Consider the following 18340-nt stretch of genomic DNA (forward strand, 5'->3'; position numbering starts at 1 on the left):
GTCTGAAAAATTATGTTTCCTTTTCTTTTGAAATATTTTTTAAAAACGTATCTTAAACTCGAGGAAAATTTTTTATAAATTTTTTAAAAGAATAATTAAAAAAAATTTTTTTTTAAATATTAACCTGCAAAGATTTAAGTAATCCTCTGAGTGAAAGTAAAGTAAAAATATTTGAGATAATCAAAACAAACACGCATAAATTATAAAAATCATATTATTTTATCATTTTTCGAGGAAGTTGCCGCACCTGAATTTTTTTTTCCAATAAAATTATTGTACAGCGATGGTGAATTTTATTCGAAATAAAAAAACTTCCAAATTAATTGATGTTGCTTCTAGTTTTTACCAATGATTCACTTTAAAAAATTTCCATAAAACGAGTTGGTGAATACTTTTAAATTTAAGCAATGTCTAATAATAAATTGTAAAAAATTTTGTTTTTTATTCATACTAATGCTATAAATGTTCATTTAAAAAAATACATTATTTCATTTTATTTTATTAAATTTTCTTTCTATTATTCCAGTTCTGCGTACAGGTGTTATTGCATCTCATCAAACACTATATTCAACAGAATTAAAATATAAAATGGACAGATCAAATTCCAAGTTTAAGGTGAAATATTTTTACCCAAACGTTTTTCGTCATGTCTCATGTTCTACCTTCCTAAAATTTTTCCTTGATTAAAAAAATTGTTCATTATCACCTTAGAAATGCTTTAAACCTTGAATTAACCTCCCTGGAAGAAGAAAATATTTTAATAAATTGGCATGACAAGTACGTGACCACCTGGAGACTTGGCATCCTCTCGAGTCTTCCTGTTAAAACCCATAAAATTTAAATACCCTTTATTTGGAATTCAATCCACCTCAAGTGAATGTAACGACTGGTAGTAGTTATCTCCTGCAAATAGTTCTATTGTAGACATCTTATAAATCAGCGATCACGATTACCCACTAGAGCTATCGGTAGGTCGCTCGCTCGCGGAAACTCCGGTGATATAAGTTTGAGTTTTGTACGTGTAAGTATAACATGTGATGATGCTCAATACAAAAGCAAAGGATAGGAGTTAAGCCAGAAAACCACAGACAGTATCACATATGTGATGCGAGTATACCATACCTACACGGTGGAGTAGCGATACGTTAGTTATATATGTTATATGTTATATACATTAAACTTGAATAAAATAAGTGGGAGGGAGAAGGACCGGGAGAGGGTGACATACGGGAGGGAGTGAGCGAGAAATATGTTTAAAAGAGTAAGAGAGGATATAAACCGACAAGTCAAACAAGTAGGGGTATAAAAGACCCATGAGAGGATAGGACGTTTTGAGCGTGTTTGGCCTGCTGTTGAGGAGTGTCATGTAGTGTACACTGTTATACACTGCTATGGTAGTTGGAGAACGGTGTGGTGTGTTGTCTTGTGTTGTGTTTGGTTGCGAGTATGAGAGATCACTGTAACTTATAAATGAGAAGGAAAAAGAAGAGGCGAGATACCAAGAGTGAGTGAGTGAGTGAATATTACTACTAATACACACGTACTGAGCGCACGGTGGCGGACACTACTCGCGCTAAGCGGCAGTTCTTACTTGGACTTGCTTCGCGATAGATTGTATCGCTTTTTCGATTTTACATTGATTCTTCGCGATTGACTGGAAAACCGCGCGTTCTACCGCTTGGATTTAATCTCCCTCACGTGCATGCATTAATTACCCAGTGCCCAAAGTGCTAAAGTGATTAATCTAATTTATTCTCCAAATTAATTACACTTTAATTTTTATTCAAAAAATTAATCATCAATCAAATTGTTTTTCGAATTTTTATTAAAGTTTTTTAATAAAAATTTTTCATGCTGATGTAATGAAGAATATTTTAATGGTAAGTGAGTTTTATTTTTATTTTTTAATTTTCACATGTGCGATGTTCACTTTCACTTATCGATATAATTGCACGAAGGACTCTAAGTGGACCCGAAGAAACGTGCGATCAGGTCAAGGCCTTGAGTCGCTTCCGTCGTTCTATCATAATCCAACCGTCTCTATGCTATAATCTCTGCGTATTCATTTTACGATTATATCATCTCATCTTCTTTTAACTTATCTATTTATTTATTTATTGGGTATATATATTTTTCATGATCCCACTCGCATAAAAAAACCTTTCTGACTTTTTTTTAGAGCTAATGGAAATGACTCAGGAGTACTTACAGGCAACGTGAGTTTTAAAAAAAATCAAATGCTGCATGGATTGGTTTTTTTTGGTATTTAGTCGCGTATGATACGTCTGTCTACTCGAGTTGTCGCGTAATACTATATATCGTGATTCCGGTATATAAATATATATAAGTATAAAGTATAAGATATAAGACGTATGATATTGAGGCGAAAATGAAAGACGTCTTCTGCTTCATCGGATTTTTTATTTATTTTTATTTATTATTATTGTAAAGTTCATTTATATATCCATAATATCTATATATTTATATATTTGATATTTTATATTTTGTATTTGATACACCGCAACCATCAATAGCATCACTTTCTCGAGTTTTCCCACGACAGATACTAACAAAACCTCCCAAACTTTGCAAATAAGTAATTTTTAGGCCAGGAAGTTTGCGATGTTCTTATGCTAAAACTAGTTTAAAAAAATATGTTTCTAAGATTTGAACGCCACGAACTTCCTGGCTCTAGGAATCATTAACTTTAATCAATAGTTGAGAATTCGCCAACCGAAAAACTAAGTTCTTAGTTTCAATTTTAGTAACACGTGTATTTGTTCTGATCACTGATCATAGTGTAATGAATGTACGCAGATACTCGTATGATTTCACTTATTCACAGAAGTATCATTACATCATTAAGTGATTCTGTAATTATTGGAAAGTAAATTTGAATTACAATAAACTTCAACGGTTGTAAATTATAAATAGATCTTAAACAATTCGCGAGATTGTTTTTTTTTTTTTTTTTTTTTTTTTTTTTTCATTTACAAAGATTTAATTTAGTACCGGTAAAAATAACGGCCTGCCCATGCTTGCATTCTTGAACCATAAAAGGCAAAACTTTGTGCGGTGGCTATAGCATTCATACAAGAGCTACTTGCGCGGGCATTTACCAAAAATTATATTAATATTACTTATTGTATAAACCGTAATGCTTACTCCGAATAATCTTTTTATTCATATATAACCGTAACAATTATTATTATCATTATCATTATCATTATCGTTAACATTTACTTGTTCTCGGTTCATGGTTTCTATTACCTAAAAAATTCATTTCAAATAATTGGATGACTTGCATCCAGTTGATTTGTATCTATTAAAAGTTTAAGCTATTTGTTGGTATTTTCTGTTGATTAGTTAAAAAAAAAAAATTATTAAATTTTTTTACCGTGATTTTGAAAGCTTAAATTACTAAACAAAAATTTTAAATAGCCGATAATCTTGATAATAGATTCAATTTAGAAATTTTTTAAATTTAGATATTAAAGATAAGATTTTACACGATTATAAGTGTAGTTATAGCCTGCGTATATGTATTATATACATAAGTGTAGTTTACACTCGTCAAATAATTACCAAGCTAAGTAAATGTGTATAGCTGAATAATTTTTTTTTCTTTTTCGTGCTATCAGTCGAGTCCTCGGATATCGCTTGCCCTCGTACTTAACTCATCGTACAATATAACAAATAAAATATATATATACATATATATAAAACGATGCACAAGTAAAAGCGACCACGGGCATCAGTCTTAGGTAATTACATAATAGTTTAGGTACAGACATACTTACAGTACAGTCACTAATTATTAATATTACTAAATCTTAATGGAGTTACTCCTCGCAGTAGCAATCTGTATAAATATAAATTTTTTGCTCGTATATATTTATGTTGAACGCAACAGGATAATTAAAATTTCGACATTAAGCATTTGACCTTGTACGTTTTGTTTTAATTTTCTATACATTATAGGTTTATATATACATAAGTATGTGTATATATAGGAGCTATTTACATTTTATGTATATAAGTAGTGACGCAATTTAACAAATGATAAGTCGAGACATCATATGTCTTCGGCAAGATGAGAGGTCACTTTAAATTTGTTTGCTTATATTTTTTGTTGGTTTCATTTATGTGCGATTTAATTATTACAATTTATTTAGCTATTTTTGGGTTGAAATTTTTTTTTTTGATAGAAGGACTAATGTTTTTATAAAAGTGACATTAAAATTAAAAAGTGTTAGCTTAAATTTAAAATTTTAAATTCAAGGATTTATATAAATATTTAAATATTATTTATATTAATCATATACAATATAGACAAGGACTTTGAACTCGGTGGAATTTACTGGGGGAACAAAATCGATCGGCGATATGCCAAGAGCATGATCGACGCGTATGTTAATCCATTGATGTCTAACGCGTATTCTTAAGTCAAAGCGTGTAACATTTAAATACATTTTTTTAATGTGTTATCTTGAACTTGACATACGTATCAGTATCATTACACAAAATAATTGATAGTTTATTACTTCAATTATTTTTTACCCTTGTAATTGTTAAATTCAAAATTTACATCAAGTAACATGAATCGGTAGTCAATATCTTATTCAGTAAAATTTAAATGTCAAAATCACGTGTAAAAAGTCAATCTGAAAAATATTTTTATAAATTATGATTATTAATAAAATGTCAAAAACAAAACCGCAATTTTTCATAGTTCAAATTTGCCTTTTATAGATCATTTTTCTGGGATAAGCAAAACCGTAATTTTAATAAATTTTTAATTTAAAAAACAACATATTGTATTGTGATAATATTATTTTATAAAACTGCAAAATTTTTTATTGTTTTACAAGAAATTCTTTTTTCATGTCTCACATGATTCTTTCAAATCAATAGCAAGAAAACAATAAAAAAAATTGTTTACAACTCATCAGTACTCTATTATTAAAAATGAAAAACAATCATATCACGAGTTACTGTATGTATGATCCGGTGTTTGAAACTACGTGCGATGCATATATAGCTGCTTTTTAATTGTCATCAAGTCTTAGAACGTGTTTATTTATATCAATGAATATAAGTACAGTATATAAATGACTAACAAGTAATACATAGTATACATATCATCATTATTGGTATTGTTAGTATAAATTGTTAAGTATGTTAAGCAAAAGTAAGGAGTAGAAGTAAGAACTAAGAACGTGGTTCAGTTGTATTATATTAGCGTCGATACTTGTTAGTTTATATCGAGCTCGTGATTACAAATGCCGATGCTTCAGGGCATTGATGCCCTCTGACCCTCAACTCTGTATTTTTTATTTCATTACATCTTACTTACAAATATATTAATATGTAATTATTTTTTCATTAAGTTCTTAATTATTAGGTGAGGTATTTGAGCTGAATTAATTTTTTAAAACGTAAAACATAAAAATTAAAAATTAAAATTACATCACTTGGAATTTTATTACCGTCACTATAAATAAACGCTCAGTTTTTATTGATTTTTTTAAGATACATCTCGTCAATAGAATTCAATTGAATCCCAAACATAAATTTTTTTTAAGCCTTTTACAATAATCTATGAAAAATTCATGATCTCTTTGATCGATATCGTAGAAAAAAAATGTAATACGAAATATTGACAGCGAAAAATTTTTTGATCTTTTATTTCTATATAGATTGAAAAGTACTCCTTATATTAATAAAATATTTCGTAAAAATTAACTTTTACTAAAATTATTAATTGACATTCCTCCTAAAAGATGAAATATACAATAAAATTGATATAAACCTTTATTATGAAAAATTTAATTTCATATACAACAAGTCTTTATCAACGTTATCGTATCTTTATTATTTTACTCATAATTTTAATTTTAAGTTCTTACAAATATTATTTTTTTTTTTTATTTATTACACCTTAGAAAGATAATTTTTAACAAGAATTTACCGAGTAGAAAAGTATTGTTATAAAATTAAAATAATTAATTTTTGTCTTATTCAAATCTTAGAAAAATATTTTGACGTAAAAAAATGTTAACAGATTTAATTGCTCATAATTTCAGACTACAGTATTTATTTAAACTTTTAAAAATAATGGTTTCAAAGTCTGCTATTTAGCTTTAAAAATAAATTTACAATAAATCTAAGCGGTAGATTGAGTGGGCCAAATGCTTTTTACTTAGTGTAATTTTTATTTTTGTTTTTTGTAAATGTAACATTTACCTTCCACGATCCCAGCCCACAAGCACAAGAGTGAGAGTTACGTGCTCGTGTACTGTATGTTAAGCTTAATAATTTATAATGAATTGTAACTCGATTTAAACACTAGCTATCTTCATTTATATCATACTAAACTACATCCAATAAATTTTTATTTGCTCCGCTTATCTAACACATCTATACCTGTATCTTGCAATATCAAATGACAGTAATAAAAAATAATTATCACCAATACAATTAAAGTAATTATACAAAAAAAACTAGACAAAGTAAACAAATCGATTATTATTTATCAGAATAATTTGTAATTGCATCAGTAAATAATTAATATAATAAAAAATTAAAGTCAGTAAAAAAACATACACAATTATAAAATATCATTAAAAAAAAATTCCGATACTTATCCTTTATGGCTGCTGTTAAAGGAAAGGCTAAATTATTAATAAGTCTCATAATATTGAAGATAACAACGTTAATGATGATATTACGTTAATAAAAAAAAACATTGATAACCAATACACAGCGCAAGTGGTAAAACTGGACCACAAGCTATAGAAAGTACCGTTAATCTTATCCCACACAGTTGAGTCGTGAATGAAAATAAAAATAAATTTTTATATTTAATGTAATGCGTTAACCACCGTTCTCATACTCTACTATATACACAAAAAAAAGTTCTATTGTCCTGTCCGAAGAAATTTCTCCCAATTGTCAGTGAACCGCTTACCTTCATTAGATGAAGCTGAAGCTCTTGACACGCCTTTTTTATTCGAATGTTTATACAACGACAATAAAATAGGACGAGACACTTAAGTGTTTACAGATTAAATAAAACAGTCTTGTTAATCTGTTACAGATGCCACCAAAGACAAATCGTTGTCCAGCTTCTACTGCGTCGAATTAAATTATTTGTACGTTGTAATTATTTATAATTTATTTTAATATTAATTATCTATTTAACCGTACATATTATGCTTATATCTTTTATAATCATTTATTTTTAATTATTTTATTAAAAGTATTTTGATATCGTGTTAATTTTGTTACCCAACTTATTATCAAGTCAATGCAATTCGAAAATTTAATTGTCGGTATTTTAAATGAAAATTGTTTTTTAATTTTCGTATATTTTTACTTTACCTATATGATAATTTATTGACTGTCGATACTTAAATGATTATGAAAGACTATTGATGGCTTGTAAGTTATGAAATTTGAAAAATTAATTTTTTTTTTTTAGTGTGATAGGTTTATGGATTTCATATGGGATGTGGTTTTTAAGTTGAGAAAATTTTTGGATTAAATTTTACTTATTTCATATAAAATTGTAGAGTTCCTTTCAATTGCAACCCACGAGGGATTTATTTATAAAGTAAAACTACAAGGCTCATGTTATGTATGATTATTTTAAAATTGATCAAAAGTATAAATAAAATTTTAACTTGAAATTCTTTTGAACACAAAATTTTATAAAAAAATAAATAATCCAGTTAAAATAATTAATATTGATAATAAACTAATTTAATTATCTCTTGCAATATAAATTTTTCGCTGGTTACGACATTTAGATATTACGCCATCAATATACAATTTAAATTTCGATAAAAAATTTAAACAAAAGCTTATCAGCAATGTTTTTCTAACTAAAAATTCATTTCGAATAAATTTTTCATTGATACTTTTATCTGTACATATTTTTTTAGTTGCTAATAAATATTATTGCGAGATGTCTTACGATCTCCGAGGACACTAGAGGCCAAACCACTTTCGACTTTCGAGTTCGCGAATAAAACTTGCTTGTCTGTTCTTCTGCGATATGCGTAATCGGATATTCGTACTACGGTGGATATTGTCGACACTTATTATTATTATTATTTTTGTTTCATAAATATATATCAATACATACAAGTTAAACTTTTAAAAACACGCCCAACAAGATCCGACGTATCATTCGTGATCGGAATATAATATAAAGAATAACCAGTAACTACACTCGAATTGTTACTAGTAACAATTGTAATTATCGTTTCTAGTCTCACATACCATCAGCAAGTAGAGTTATCTTAAAAAAAAATTTCAATTCATAGCTAAGCGCAATACATCACGTTTCAATGTAATATATGTATAAAAAAGTTAAAAAACAAGATTGTCAAGTTAACGTATATTATTAGTTCATAGTAATACTCGTCAACATTATTCTTTATATTTGTAATAACTTGTCTTTTTCGAATATTTGTTTCCTTTCTGTACACGACTGCTGCACAGTTGTTATTATTATTATTCCCACCGTCATTATTATTCTTATTAATATTATTGTTATTAATAAGTTTTTTTTATCAATTCAAACCTCACGCTACGTGGACTGTAAGCCTCTGTGTCTACAAAATTATTATTGACGCATACGTGTCAGTTTGGTCGCTTCCTATGCAAATGTATTGTAAATAGATACACTATAGTACAGCTAGCTTATTCAAAACTATTATTCAAATGCATTTATTATAAAAGATAAATTTTTCGGAGAAAATTTTTTCAACTTCAAACATTATTTATCATTATCAACTAACGCTTTTATTATGTTAATCATTAGTTATGGAAATATTCATTTTTTGATGCGTATGGATAATAAAAATAAATGAAAAAGGTTAGCAAAAATTGATCATTTTTAATTTAAAAATTTTTTATCGGTACATCTTTTTAGTAATAATTCAAGTAACGAAAATAATATTTATTATATTTATTAGTTTACACAATCACTGAACTTTTTATCATCGGGATATCTTTTATCGATATCGGCAGCAAACTTTATCAGTGATTCGAAACGACATCTTCATAATGTGTCAACCCAGTAAATTATATTTCTTAATAAATATTATGCAATAAATAATTCTCATGGATACTCATACAATAATTACAGCCTTTGGAATATAAATAATTTTAATTACAAGCTCTCAAACGTTCATTAGCCTACTAACACTGTAACCGAGAACCCATTATGATTATGAATAATTAATAATTTAACTAATATTTATATATGTTTTTTCAATAAATCGTTTCTCTGTAATTATTTATCTGTTATTGATTTCAGATCGACAGCAGCTTGACGAGACAACGTCACTATCTAGATGAAAAAAAGTAAAATTAAAAAGACAGCAAGATAAATAATAAAATGTCAGCACGTGAATCCTCGCTGGTTGTTTTTATGCTGACACTGGTGTTACTAAGTGAGCCAAGGCCTAGCAATGGACTCTGCACGCTCGGTAAAAATGGTACCCTGGCTCGGTGTCACTATCTCGAGGACGTAAATACCATTGAAGAAATACCGCTGCAGTGGCTGAAAAGTCTCAGGGTTTTATCAGCCGGGCGGCATTTGTCCGCGGACAATCGAGCATTCGCGCATCTCACTAACCTCAGGCACTTGGACTTGTCTAACGGAAAACTCAGGAAATTAGATCCCGGATGCTTTCGTCAGCTGCCTAGTCTTCGGACTCTCAACCTCGCTGACAACCACTTGACCCACTTGTCACCTGGCACTCTCCAGGGATTAGATCACCTTCAATCTTTGAACCTAAAAAAAAACTTGCTCGAAGAAATTCCTGCTGACGTAGCTGCTCTTAACGACTTGAAGTACTTGGATATATCCCACAACAATCTTAACTGCGACTGTGAGTTTCTAAAACTACGTGACAGTATTATCAAGCGCGGGGTCGCTCTTTCCAAGAAGACGATCTGTAATGCCCCGGAAAGTTTGAAAGGACAACTATTAATCGAATTAAAAACCTATCAGGTTTGTATGGCCGATGAGCTCGACGACAGTCTCGATGGCATGCAAATGGATCAGCCACTGGCTGAAGAAGGCTCCGGTGAAGGCTCTGGGGACGCTTTTGATGAATTAGATCCCGAAGATATACCCGATGACGATGAAAAAGTATCAGAAAGTGAAACTCACTCCACCACAACTTCGATACCCGTTCAAGTGTCGCTGACACCTGAGACTACAACTTCCGGTCAAGGAGATGGAGACGACGGAATTTTCTTCAACGAAGATACCGAAAAACATTCGACATCTTCCACTACCACAACTGTGTCGACATCTTTAGAAACAACGACAGATATCCCCGTAGAAACCACCGTGGCTGTTGTTGAAGACAAGGAAGAAAATAAAGACAAAGGAGAAGATAAAGACAATGAAGAAGATAAAGATAAAGACGATAAAAACAAAGAAGAAAATAAAGACGAAGTAGAAGATAAAATCAAAGTAGAAGATAAAGACAAAGACAAGGAGCTATGGGAAAAAGAAGGCTCCGGAGATGACGATGCTGATGATCCTTGGGTAACCGAGGGCTCTGGTGAAGGTTCTGGGGTTGCAATTCCTCACATAACTTGGGACGAAGACGAGTCACTGAAAAATATGGACAATAATCAAGATAACACCAGTGAAACGGTGTCTACATCGACGACCGAATCTACAGGAATAATTAGCTCCATTTGGGGTATACTCTGGGGCACGACTCCACCACCTCCCGCTTCTACTACTGAAGAATTAGATCTTGAGGAAGAGCAATTCATTAAAGCGACATCTGAAGCTACTGAGGAAGAAGAAAAAGTCGAAGAAGAGGTAATCACACCAGTACAAGTGGTTCCAGTTGAGAGCGAAAGTATCAAACCGGGGGTTCTTGATGATGGTAAGCTTGGACAGGTAAAGGTTGAATCACCGGTTGAAGTTGCTGGGACAGATGCTACTACCGATAAGCAGGAAACGCAGAAAGGAATGGGTTCTTATGTGGTTCTCGCAATTCTGTTGGCCGTACTCGCGACTTTGATAGGTTTTGCGGCTTACAAGGGAAATTTCTGCAGAAAGGGGCGCAAACGTAATGATCACGACGACAATAATGACGTTGAAAATGGAACAGAGTTAAAGGACTTGAAGAAATCACTGCTCAACACTGCGAATTTGACACAACCGAAGATTTCTACTAATGGGAACAGCAGCAAGCCTGAAAGTATGCCGTTAGTGAGCTCCGGTAAAGGTGATAATGGTATGAAGATAAACGATGACGAGCCGACCGCCAAGTACATTGGCACAGTCAACGAATCCGTGGATCCTGTGAAACCTCCGAGGAAATCGTTCTCTCCGGGTGATATTGATAGTAATGATAATCACAAAAAGGATGGGACTAATGGTAAAATAGTTACCACGCCTCAGTTGTCCTCAGATCCGTCGATAATGCGATATCCTAGAGTATCGAATAATAGAGAGGTTATGGCTAATGGTGGCGGCAACCGTGACTCCCTGTCCTCGTCTGGATCCCACTCACGGCTGTCAAATTTACGACTCAATCAGGATCTTCAGCCGCCTGGTAGTCCTGGTGCTCAACGCGTTAAAATAACTCTTCAAGATATTCCTGACAGCGTCCCAAAAACGCCTCTACTTATTACGAGAACAAAGGCCGGTGAGAACCTAGTCAAGACCTGAAGATTATTTTTGGCAACTCAAATTCTATCCCTCGATTACGTTATATTGTTTAAATTTATTTAATATATAAATGTGATCGTGAGGAGACTCTTTTTTTCGTTGCTCTTCAGGGTTTAAGACTTTGTTGACTTTAAATTTCTCGTTATTTTTTATTATTTAATTGATTAATTAAAGTTGATTAATTAGTTGAATAATTACGACGACCTTGAAGATATATTTTTATATTGACTGCCGTGGCTTATTGTTGGAAAGCCTTTTCGCGCAATCGATTTCATAAATTAAGTAGAAAATTAATTTTTAATTTATTATTGATTAATATTAATATTAATTAATTATTATTGATTTTAAGATTGTAAGTTAGCGTAAATGTCAATATTTTAAAAAGTTATTTTTTAAATGAATATATATGTATACATTTTTTTATATAGATTTTTTTGATGAATATTTATAGATGTAGGTGTAATGAATTTAGAGAAAGTCCAATTCTATAAATATGTAAATGTTAAAATATAATTAGTTATATTTAATTGAATTAATTTAAGTCAAAGTATAGTCTTATAACAAGGCATTATTTATACTGTTGTTAGTTTTAAATGAATATTAAAAACATTATTAATCGATTTTTAATCACAGAATTTTATAAAAATATAAATACTCATTTGTTACCTTTAATTATATCCTTTTATTCAACAGGATTATTGCGTGAAAAAGAGAAATTGAAGAAGTATTTCATGTCCAGTAAATTATCTTTGTTAAATTTTTTTTATAAACATAAATAAATAGACAAGTAGGACTTTATGTTTTAGAAGAAATTAGGAATTTGTTTTGTTGTAAGTAGTTAAATTTTTAATTCTGGTATTTGATATAACGTGTTAATATAAGTGTATTCATAATATTGACGAGGTAAGGTACAGAGCATGGGATACGATTCAAACGAGAATGAGTGAGAAAAGAGATAATATAAAAACCGGGACTTTTCCGGCAGATGGTAGCAAGTGTTTTTCCTCTATAGACATATTAGGAAAGGTTTCAAGTTTGAATAAATATGCAAATGAATTCCTTTTTCTTTTATTCTCACCGATCAAGTTTAAGAATTTAGAAAAATTATTTGTGACGAGTGATACTTTTTTAAGAAGGTTCATTCAAACATGTTAATTGAAGTGTCAATCCAATATTTAACAAATGAAAAAAGTTACATTACTGTACAATTTAATAATAACATTTACAACTGAATATATTACAAGACATTTGTCATAATAATATTTTAATGATTGAACCTTCTCATAAGTACAACTGATGATGAGAAACAAGTTTTTTTTTCATGACCTTCGTAACTTTTATCTTTCATTGGAAGTTCATATCCGAAAAATTTCGAAATTTTTTCTTACATCACTTAGCATACAAAAAAAAATTAAATTTCATGAGTTGATTTTACAAACTCCCACAGCAATGAGTTAATTTATATTGATTGCATCAATACCTAAAAAATTATTCATTGGTATAATTGTTCAAAGAATTTCATTAAGCTGTATAAATATTTTTTAATTACTATAAAAAAAAAATTAATTAATCCGTTAGACTCTTATTAAATAAAAAATTTTATTTAAAAAATTCAATGTACATAAATACAAAATTAATTACATGCTTTATCTCTATTTAAATAATTATAAGATAAAAAATAAAATAATATTAATAATTTAAACAATTCTACTCCTAGAAATTTGTTCGCTATTGTCACACGGTTCAGGCGAGGAAATGAGTGAAGGCGAGGAGGGAGTGTAGAGTGACGGTGATACCGGCGGTATGTAAGTTCCACTCCGAGGTTCTCGTGGTAATTCGATAACCTGTATGTTATCAAGATTCACTCCGCGCCTGGCACTGACCATACGATTTTTTAGAACATCTGAATCTTCGTCGTCACTCGAATGTCCGTTTTGCTTGAACAGCCGCTTCTTTTTCCTCGCATTCGAGGGTCTAGCTCTTAATGTCCGCTCCCAATTGTTATCGACACTAGAAGCTTCGGATTCGTTTGCGTGACGGTTCTCTAAATTTCTTTCCGGTCGTTTAGGATCAGTTCGTCTCGATCCGGAAGGAGTCGGGAGAGCGGTTCGTCTCTGGGGGACATTTCTTGTCCTCCGATTGCCACTTTGAATTTCTCTGGTCCTAGAATCAAGAGTGTCTTCGCTTTTTGTTCTCTTGACTACTCGTTTGCGTTGTCGCCTTCGTTTTCGATTAAGTGTCTCGCGATCGAGGGATTGCGCGGATTGACCGATTCCCTCTATCGAGATCGTGTCCAAGGTTTCCAAAGATCGCGCCAATCTCGGCATCTGAACAGCTTCTTCATAAGTAGGTGGGCCTATCAGTTCTTCCGGGTGAACACGTGGGACGTTTTCTTGACGTCTCGTTTCCTCCAAATGACTTCTTGTAGAAATAATTTATTTTATTTAAATTGAATATATATATATAACAGAATAAAATAAAAAATTAAATTAAATTAATTACCGTCTGTGGAGTATCAGTCGTTCTCTGGCTTCGGCTCGTTCAGCTTCGCGTAATCTCAGCAATGCCTGTCGTCTTTTTTCCTTAAACGTGTGAGCAACGGAGGCGATACTACCGAAAATTAGGACAGATATCAAAAATCCCATGACCACTAATCCGTAAGTCCTGTCGGAGCGTTTAATTTCAGATCGATCTTCGTTCCAAAAAGACCGACATGCAGTCGACCACGAGTATCCTGATACATTTGCCGGGCTTTCACATATAAGACTCGATGAAGCTGTCTTTGATGACTGAGTAAGATAGCGATATGATGGATACAATTGTATACAGTCACAACGCCAGGGATTGTCGTCTAGGACTATTGTGTTCAGATTGTCATTCAAACTGAATATCTCGTAGCCAATACCTTCTGTTAATCGATTACCTATTTCAAATTTAATTTTATTATTTCATGATTAAAATAAGAATGAGTACTTGTAAAGTATTGCGTTGAGTCTAAACTTACCGGACAAATTGATATTATCCAGAGCGGGCAAATAAGCAAAACTCTCGTTGGTTAATCTCGTCAATCTGTTGCCTTCCAGGTAAAGACTCTGCAAAGTTTGCGACTGCAACCCTGAAGAGAACGACTCGAGTCTGTTTTCACTCAAATCCAAAATTTTCAAGGCTGGCATTTGTCGCAAACTTTCTCCGGGCACAAACTCGATTAAATTGTAAGACAAATCGAGAATCAGAGCTGTTGTGGTCAAGTTCACGGGCATTAATTTTATATCGTTGTAAGACAAGTTTACTGATCTCAGATTTATGTTGTATCGCAGGAGACCCCATGGTAGGGATTCTAAATTATTGTGCGACAAATTCAGGACATCTAACTCTGATAGCCCATCGAATGAACTTTGGTTTAGTTGAGTCAGGGCATTGTTGTTTAAATACAGACGCTCGAGTTTTTTATTCTTAGAGAATATTCGGTCCGGTAGAAGTCGGATTGTGTTGTAGGAAAGTATTGCGTGGGTGAGTGATGGCAAACCATGTAATCCTGGACGGTCCAAGTTGCATTTTGATACGTCGAGGCGCTTTAATTTATCATGCCTTAATGTTTCTTTTCTGATGAATAATAATTTATAGTTCATTAAATTTTTTATGTATAAAAAAAATTATTTATTCAAGTAGTAATAGTAATAATTCGTGTGCAAAATTTTTTTTGTCTTGGATATTTTATTTTCTATCATAATTGTATAATTTATTAAAATACCTGGTACTAAAAGCCAAACTCGGATTATTTGACATCCGTAATTGCTCAAGTTCCGGCGTATTTACAAAAGTATTCGGGTGTAAATAATTGAGTAAACAATTTGACAGATCAAGCCACTTGAGATTTTGGTGACTTAGATTATCAATTGATTTCAGTGGGTTTTTATCTAGTTTCAGCGACTTCAAGTTAGGAAGTCCGATCAGTGATTTATTGCTTAGATATGTGATAGCTGTAATATAAATTTCATTAAAAAAAACATCAATAGTTGATTAGTATTAAATTTGAATAATAACTTACAACATTCACTGGCGTCCAAATATCGAGCACTTATACTTTCTAAATTCTCTAAATTACTGACCGGATTTTTCCTCAAGGTTAAGTGCTTTAGATTAGACAACCTTGAAATCACTTCAATACTTGCAAAAAAATTTTCGCTCAAATCCAAATGTTCAAGTTTCCATAAATTTTCAAACTCGTCTGGCAATTTATCCAATTTATTGCTCGAAAAATTAATAGTACTCAGTTCTTTCAGACGTCCAATATCTGCTGGAATACTTTTCAAGTTGTTTTTTGACAAATCCAACGCTTCCGTCTAGAATGAAAAATATTTAAATTTTCTTTACTTCAAATAAAAAAATAAAATAATAAATTACCAAGCCGCTTATTTTTTTCGGAAACTCCTCGAGATTTTGGTTCGAGCAAACGACACTCCAGGGCGCTCGCTCCAGTTGGCATTCACATTTTTCCGGGCAATAAGACCGGGAAGTCGAAAAAAAATTAATTGCTAAAATTACCAATATTTCACAATTCTTCATTATTTACAAAGATTAAAATATATTTTTAATCAGGAAATTCCACAGATTATTCACATTGATACGCCTTAATAAATATTTTTTTAAACTCGACAAGTACACTTATCGCTGGACACAGCAACATACTATTTATTTATTTATTTATTCAATACTACCATAAAATTGAACAATACTATCCCAATATTCATTTCTAATGAAGGTTTTTTAGTTAGATTTTTAACTAAAAATTTCAACAGGGCGTGTCGTTATGCTCACCTGCTATTGAAACTACCAACTGACTTATCTTCGACGTACACCTCTCTGCTCAGCTTATCTAAGCGTGAGATAACTTGTCGTTGACTTGTTAAACAATTTTTAACCTAGGTTTAAATTTTCATTTACTTATTTTGTAAACAAATTCTAAAAATAAGTATTTTTTATTCTTTTATTATCCATTAATTATTTTATTTATGATTCTCAATACTTAATAAACAATTTTTCTAAACAATAAATTTAACTAAAAAAAATATACTCAAGAGTTGATTGTAAATCGGATATTGAATACATCGGTGGTCAGTCGCCAAAGTAAAGTACTTAAAGCCTCTCTCGGCTGACCCATGCGGATATTTTCCCTTTACTTTCATCGTCTCAGTAGCGTAAGCTCAAGTAGAGTCTTTCTCTCCTGTCTTTTGCTTTTAAATCCCGTCTGTACTGTACGTACAGGTTTGAGTAAAGTTTATACTCTTTTCCGACAACAGATACATGCTACCCATAAATACAAATAATAAATATATAAAATAAATATGAGCATGAAATATATATCGTCCATCTAGTTCATAATAGATCCTGATTCTACTTCATCTTCGGTGCATTTTAACTCGCAAAGCCGCTCTCAGACAAAAAAAAATTAAATGAAATGGGTAGTAGAAAATCCCTGTGTTGGTCAGCCAAATGTGGTGAGCTAAAGACCGCGCAGAAGCATTTGAATTGCGAAAAAGTATTTTTCACACATCGGACGTGAGCCAATGGGATTTGGTCACACCCTCAGGAGGGTGTAAAAAGTTTAGCTTAGCGCCGGCGCTTAGTCCTAGGGCTTATCCTCCTGTTCAGCGGAAATACCCCTCGAGAGTGCGCCGACGTTATACCTGTTGCTAAAGCCAACCCCTTTACGCGATTTCACAAATCCGCGAGTTTTAGTCTAATCCGCGTGGTCACGCCTCAGGCAGGAGAGTTTAATATTTGTGTATTTTTTATTCAATCTTTCTCCGCGAAGGGTATTTCTTGTGCCAGAAAAGTTCAAGACAAAATTTTAACCTCAAACTTTTACAGGATAAATATTGTTATGGATTATAATACAGGATTAATAATTATATTTATAAAAAAATTAGATATGAATGAAATAAAATCCTTAAATAGTTAGTAAAAAAATAAAAATATTTTTAAAGAAATTTTTAAAGGGTTGAATTAATTGAATTTAATACTGACAATTGACGATCGGTGATTGACCTTCGTGAACTCGGTATAATTAAAATTCAATCAGAGCCGTTGCAGATGCAGATAAAAGTTGGCCGCGGGAGTAGTCAGTAGAAGCGCAGGAACGATGAATAAGGGAGTAGAGTTATAATACAAAACCGTAAGTTGGAAATAAAATAAAAATAATAAAAGCAAGTAGAGTGTTAAGAGAGAAAGGCACGAGTAAAGTATAAAGTATTACAGAAGTGAAGTGCCGAGTGTATAAAAAGCGACAATAAGGGACCAGGACTTGGGGACACTGGATATAATATCATTTAGTTGGTATCTCTGTCGATAGTAGGGTGTAGGGTGCAGGGTGTTGGTTCTTCACTAGAAACCGGTTATATATTTTTAACGCTTTCATTTCCGTCAGAGTCGTACCGGAAATAGCGCCGCGATACTTGGCGGTGTTTCAAGTATTGATCAGTTTATTCCGGGTACCACCCACCGGACGACGGGTGGAAACCCAGTCAGCTCTTACCCCACACGACAGACCCGGAGAGCTCTACTCCTACTCTTTGCACTCGCGCTACGCTGCGATGAGTCGCTGAGAAATACGTACACTCCTAC

At 31.9% G+C, this 18340-nt stretch overlaps 2 protein-coding genes across 3 annotated transcripts; one reads left to right on the forward strand and one right to left on the reverse strand.

The window, feature by feature from the left end:
* Nucleotides 1-1334: 1334 nt before the first annotated feature.
* Nucleotides 1335-12772, forward strand: LOC123274976 (protein windpipe). Of its 2 annotated transcripts, XM_044742811.1 has the most exons (3): nt 1335-1880; nt 7100-7154; nt 9329-12772. In XM_044742811.1, the coding sequence occupies exon 3, from the start codon at nt 9410-9412 to the stop codon at nt 11714-11716; it is 2307 nt and encodes a 768-aa protein (XP_044598746.1). In that variant the 5' UTR covers nt 1335-1880; nt 7100-7154; nt 9329-9409; the 3' UTR covers nt 11717-12772. The 2 variants fall into 2 exon arrangements, with proteins under 2 accessions (XP_044598746.1, XP_044598747.1); XM_044742812.1 differs by lacking the exon at nt 7100-7154.
* Nucleotides 12773-13413: 641 nt separating this feature from the next.
* LOC123274975 (insulin-like growth factor-binding protein complex acid labile subunit) lies at nt 13414-16305 on the reverse strand. The gene is made up of 6 exons (XM_044742810.1): nt 16121-16305; nt 15765-16059; nt 15468-15696; nt 14721-15319; nt 14219-14639; nt 13414-14137 (listed from the first exon to the last, which is right to left on the reverse strand). Exons 1-6 carry the CDS (start codon nt 16280-16282, stop codon nt 13414-13416), a joined length of 2430 nt encoding a protein of 809 aa, XP_044598745.1. The 5' UTR covers nt 16283-16305.
* Between the last annotated feature and the right edge of the window lie 2035 nt (nt 16306-18340).

Source organism: Cotesia glomerata, linkage group LG1 (assembly GCF_020080835.1).
Source record: "Cotesia glomerata isolate CgM1 linkage group LG1, MPM_Cglom_v2.3, whole genome shotgun sequence".
NCBI lineage: Eukaryota > Metazoa > Arthropoda > Insecta > Hymenoptera > Braconidae > Cotesia > Cotesia glomerata.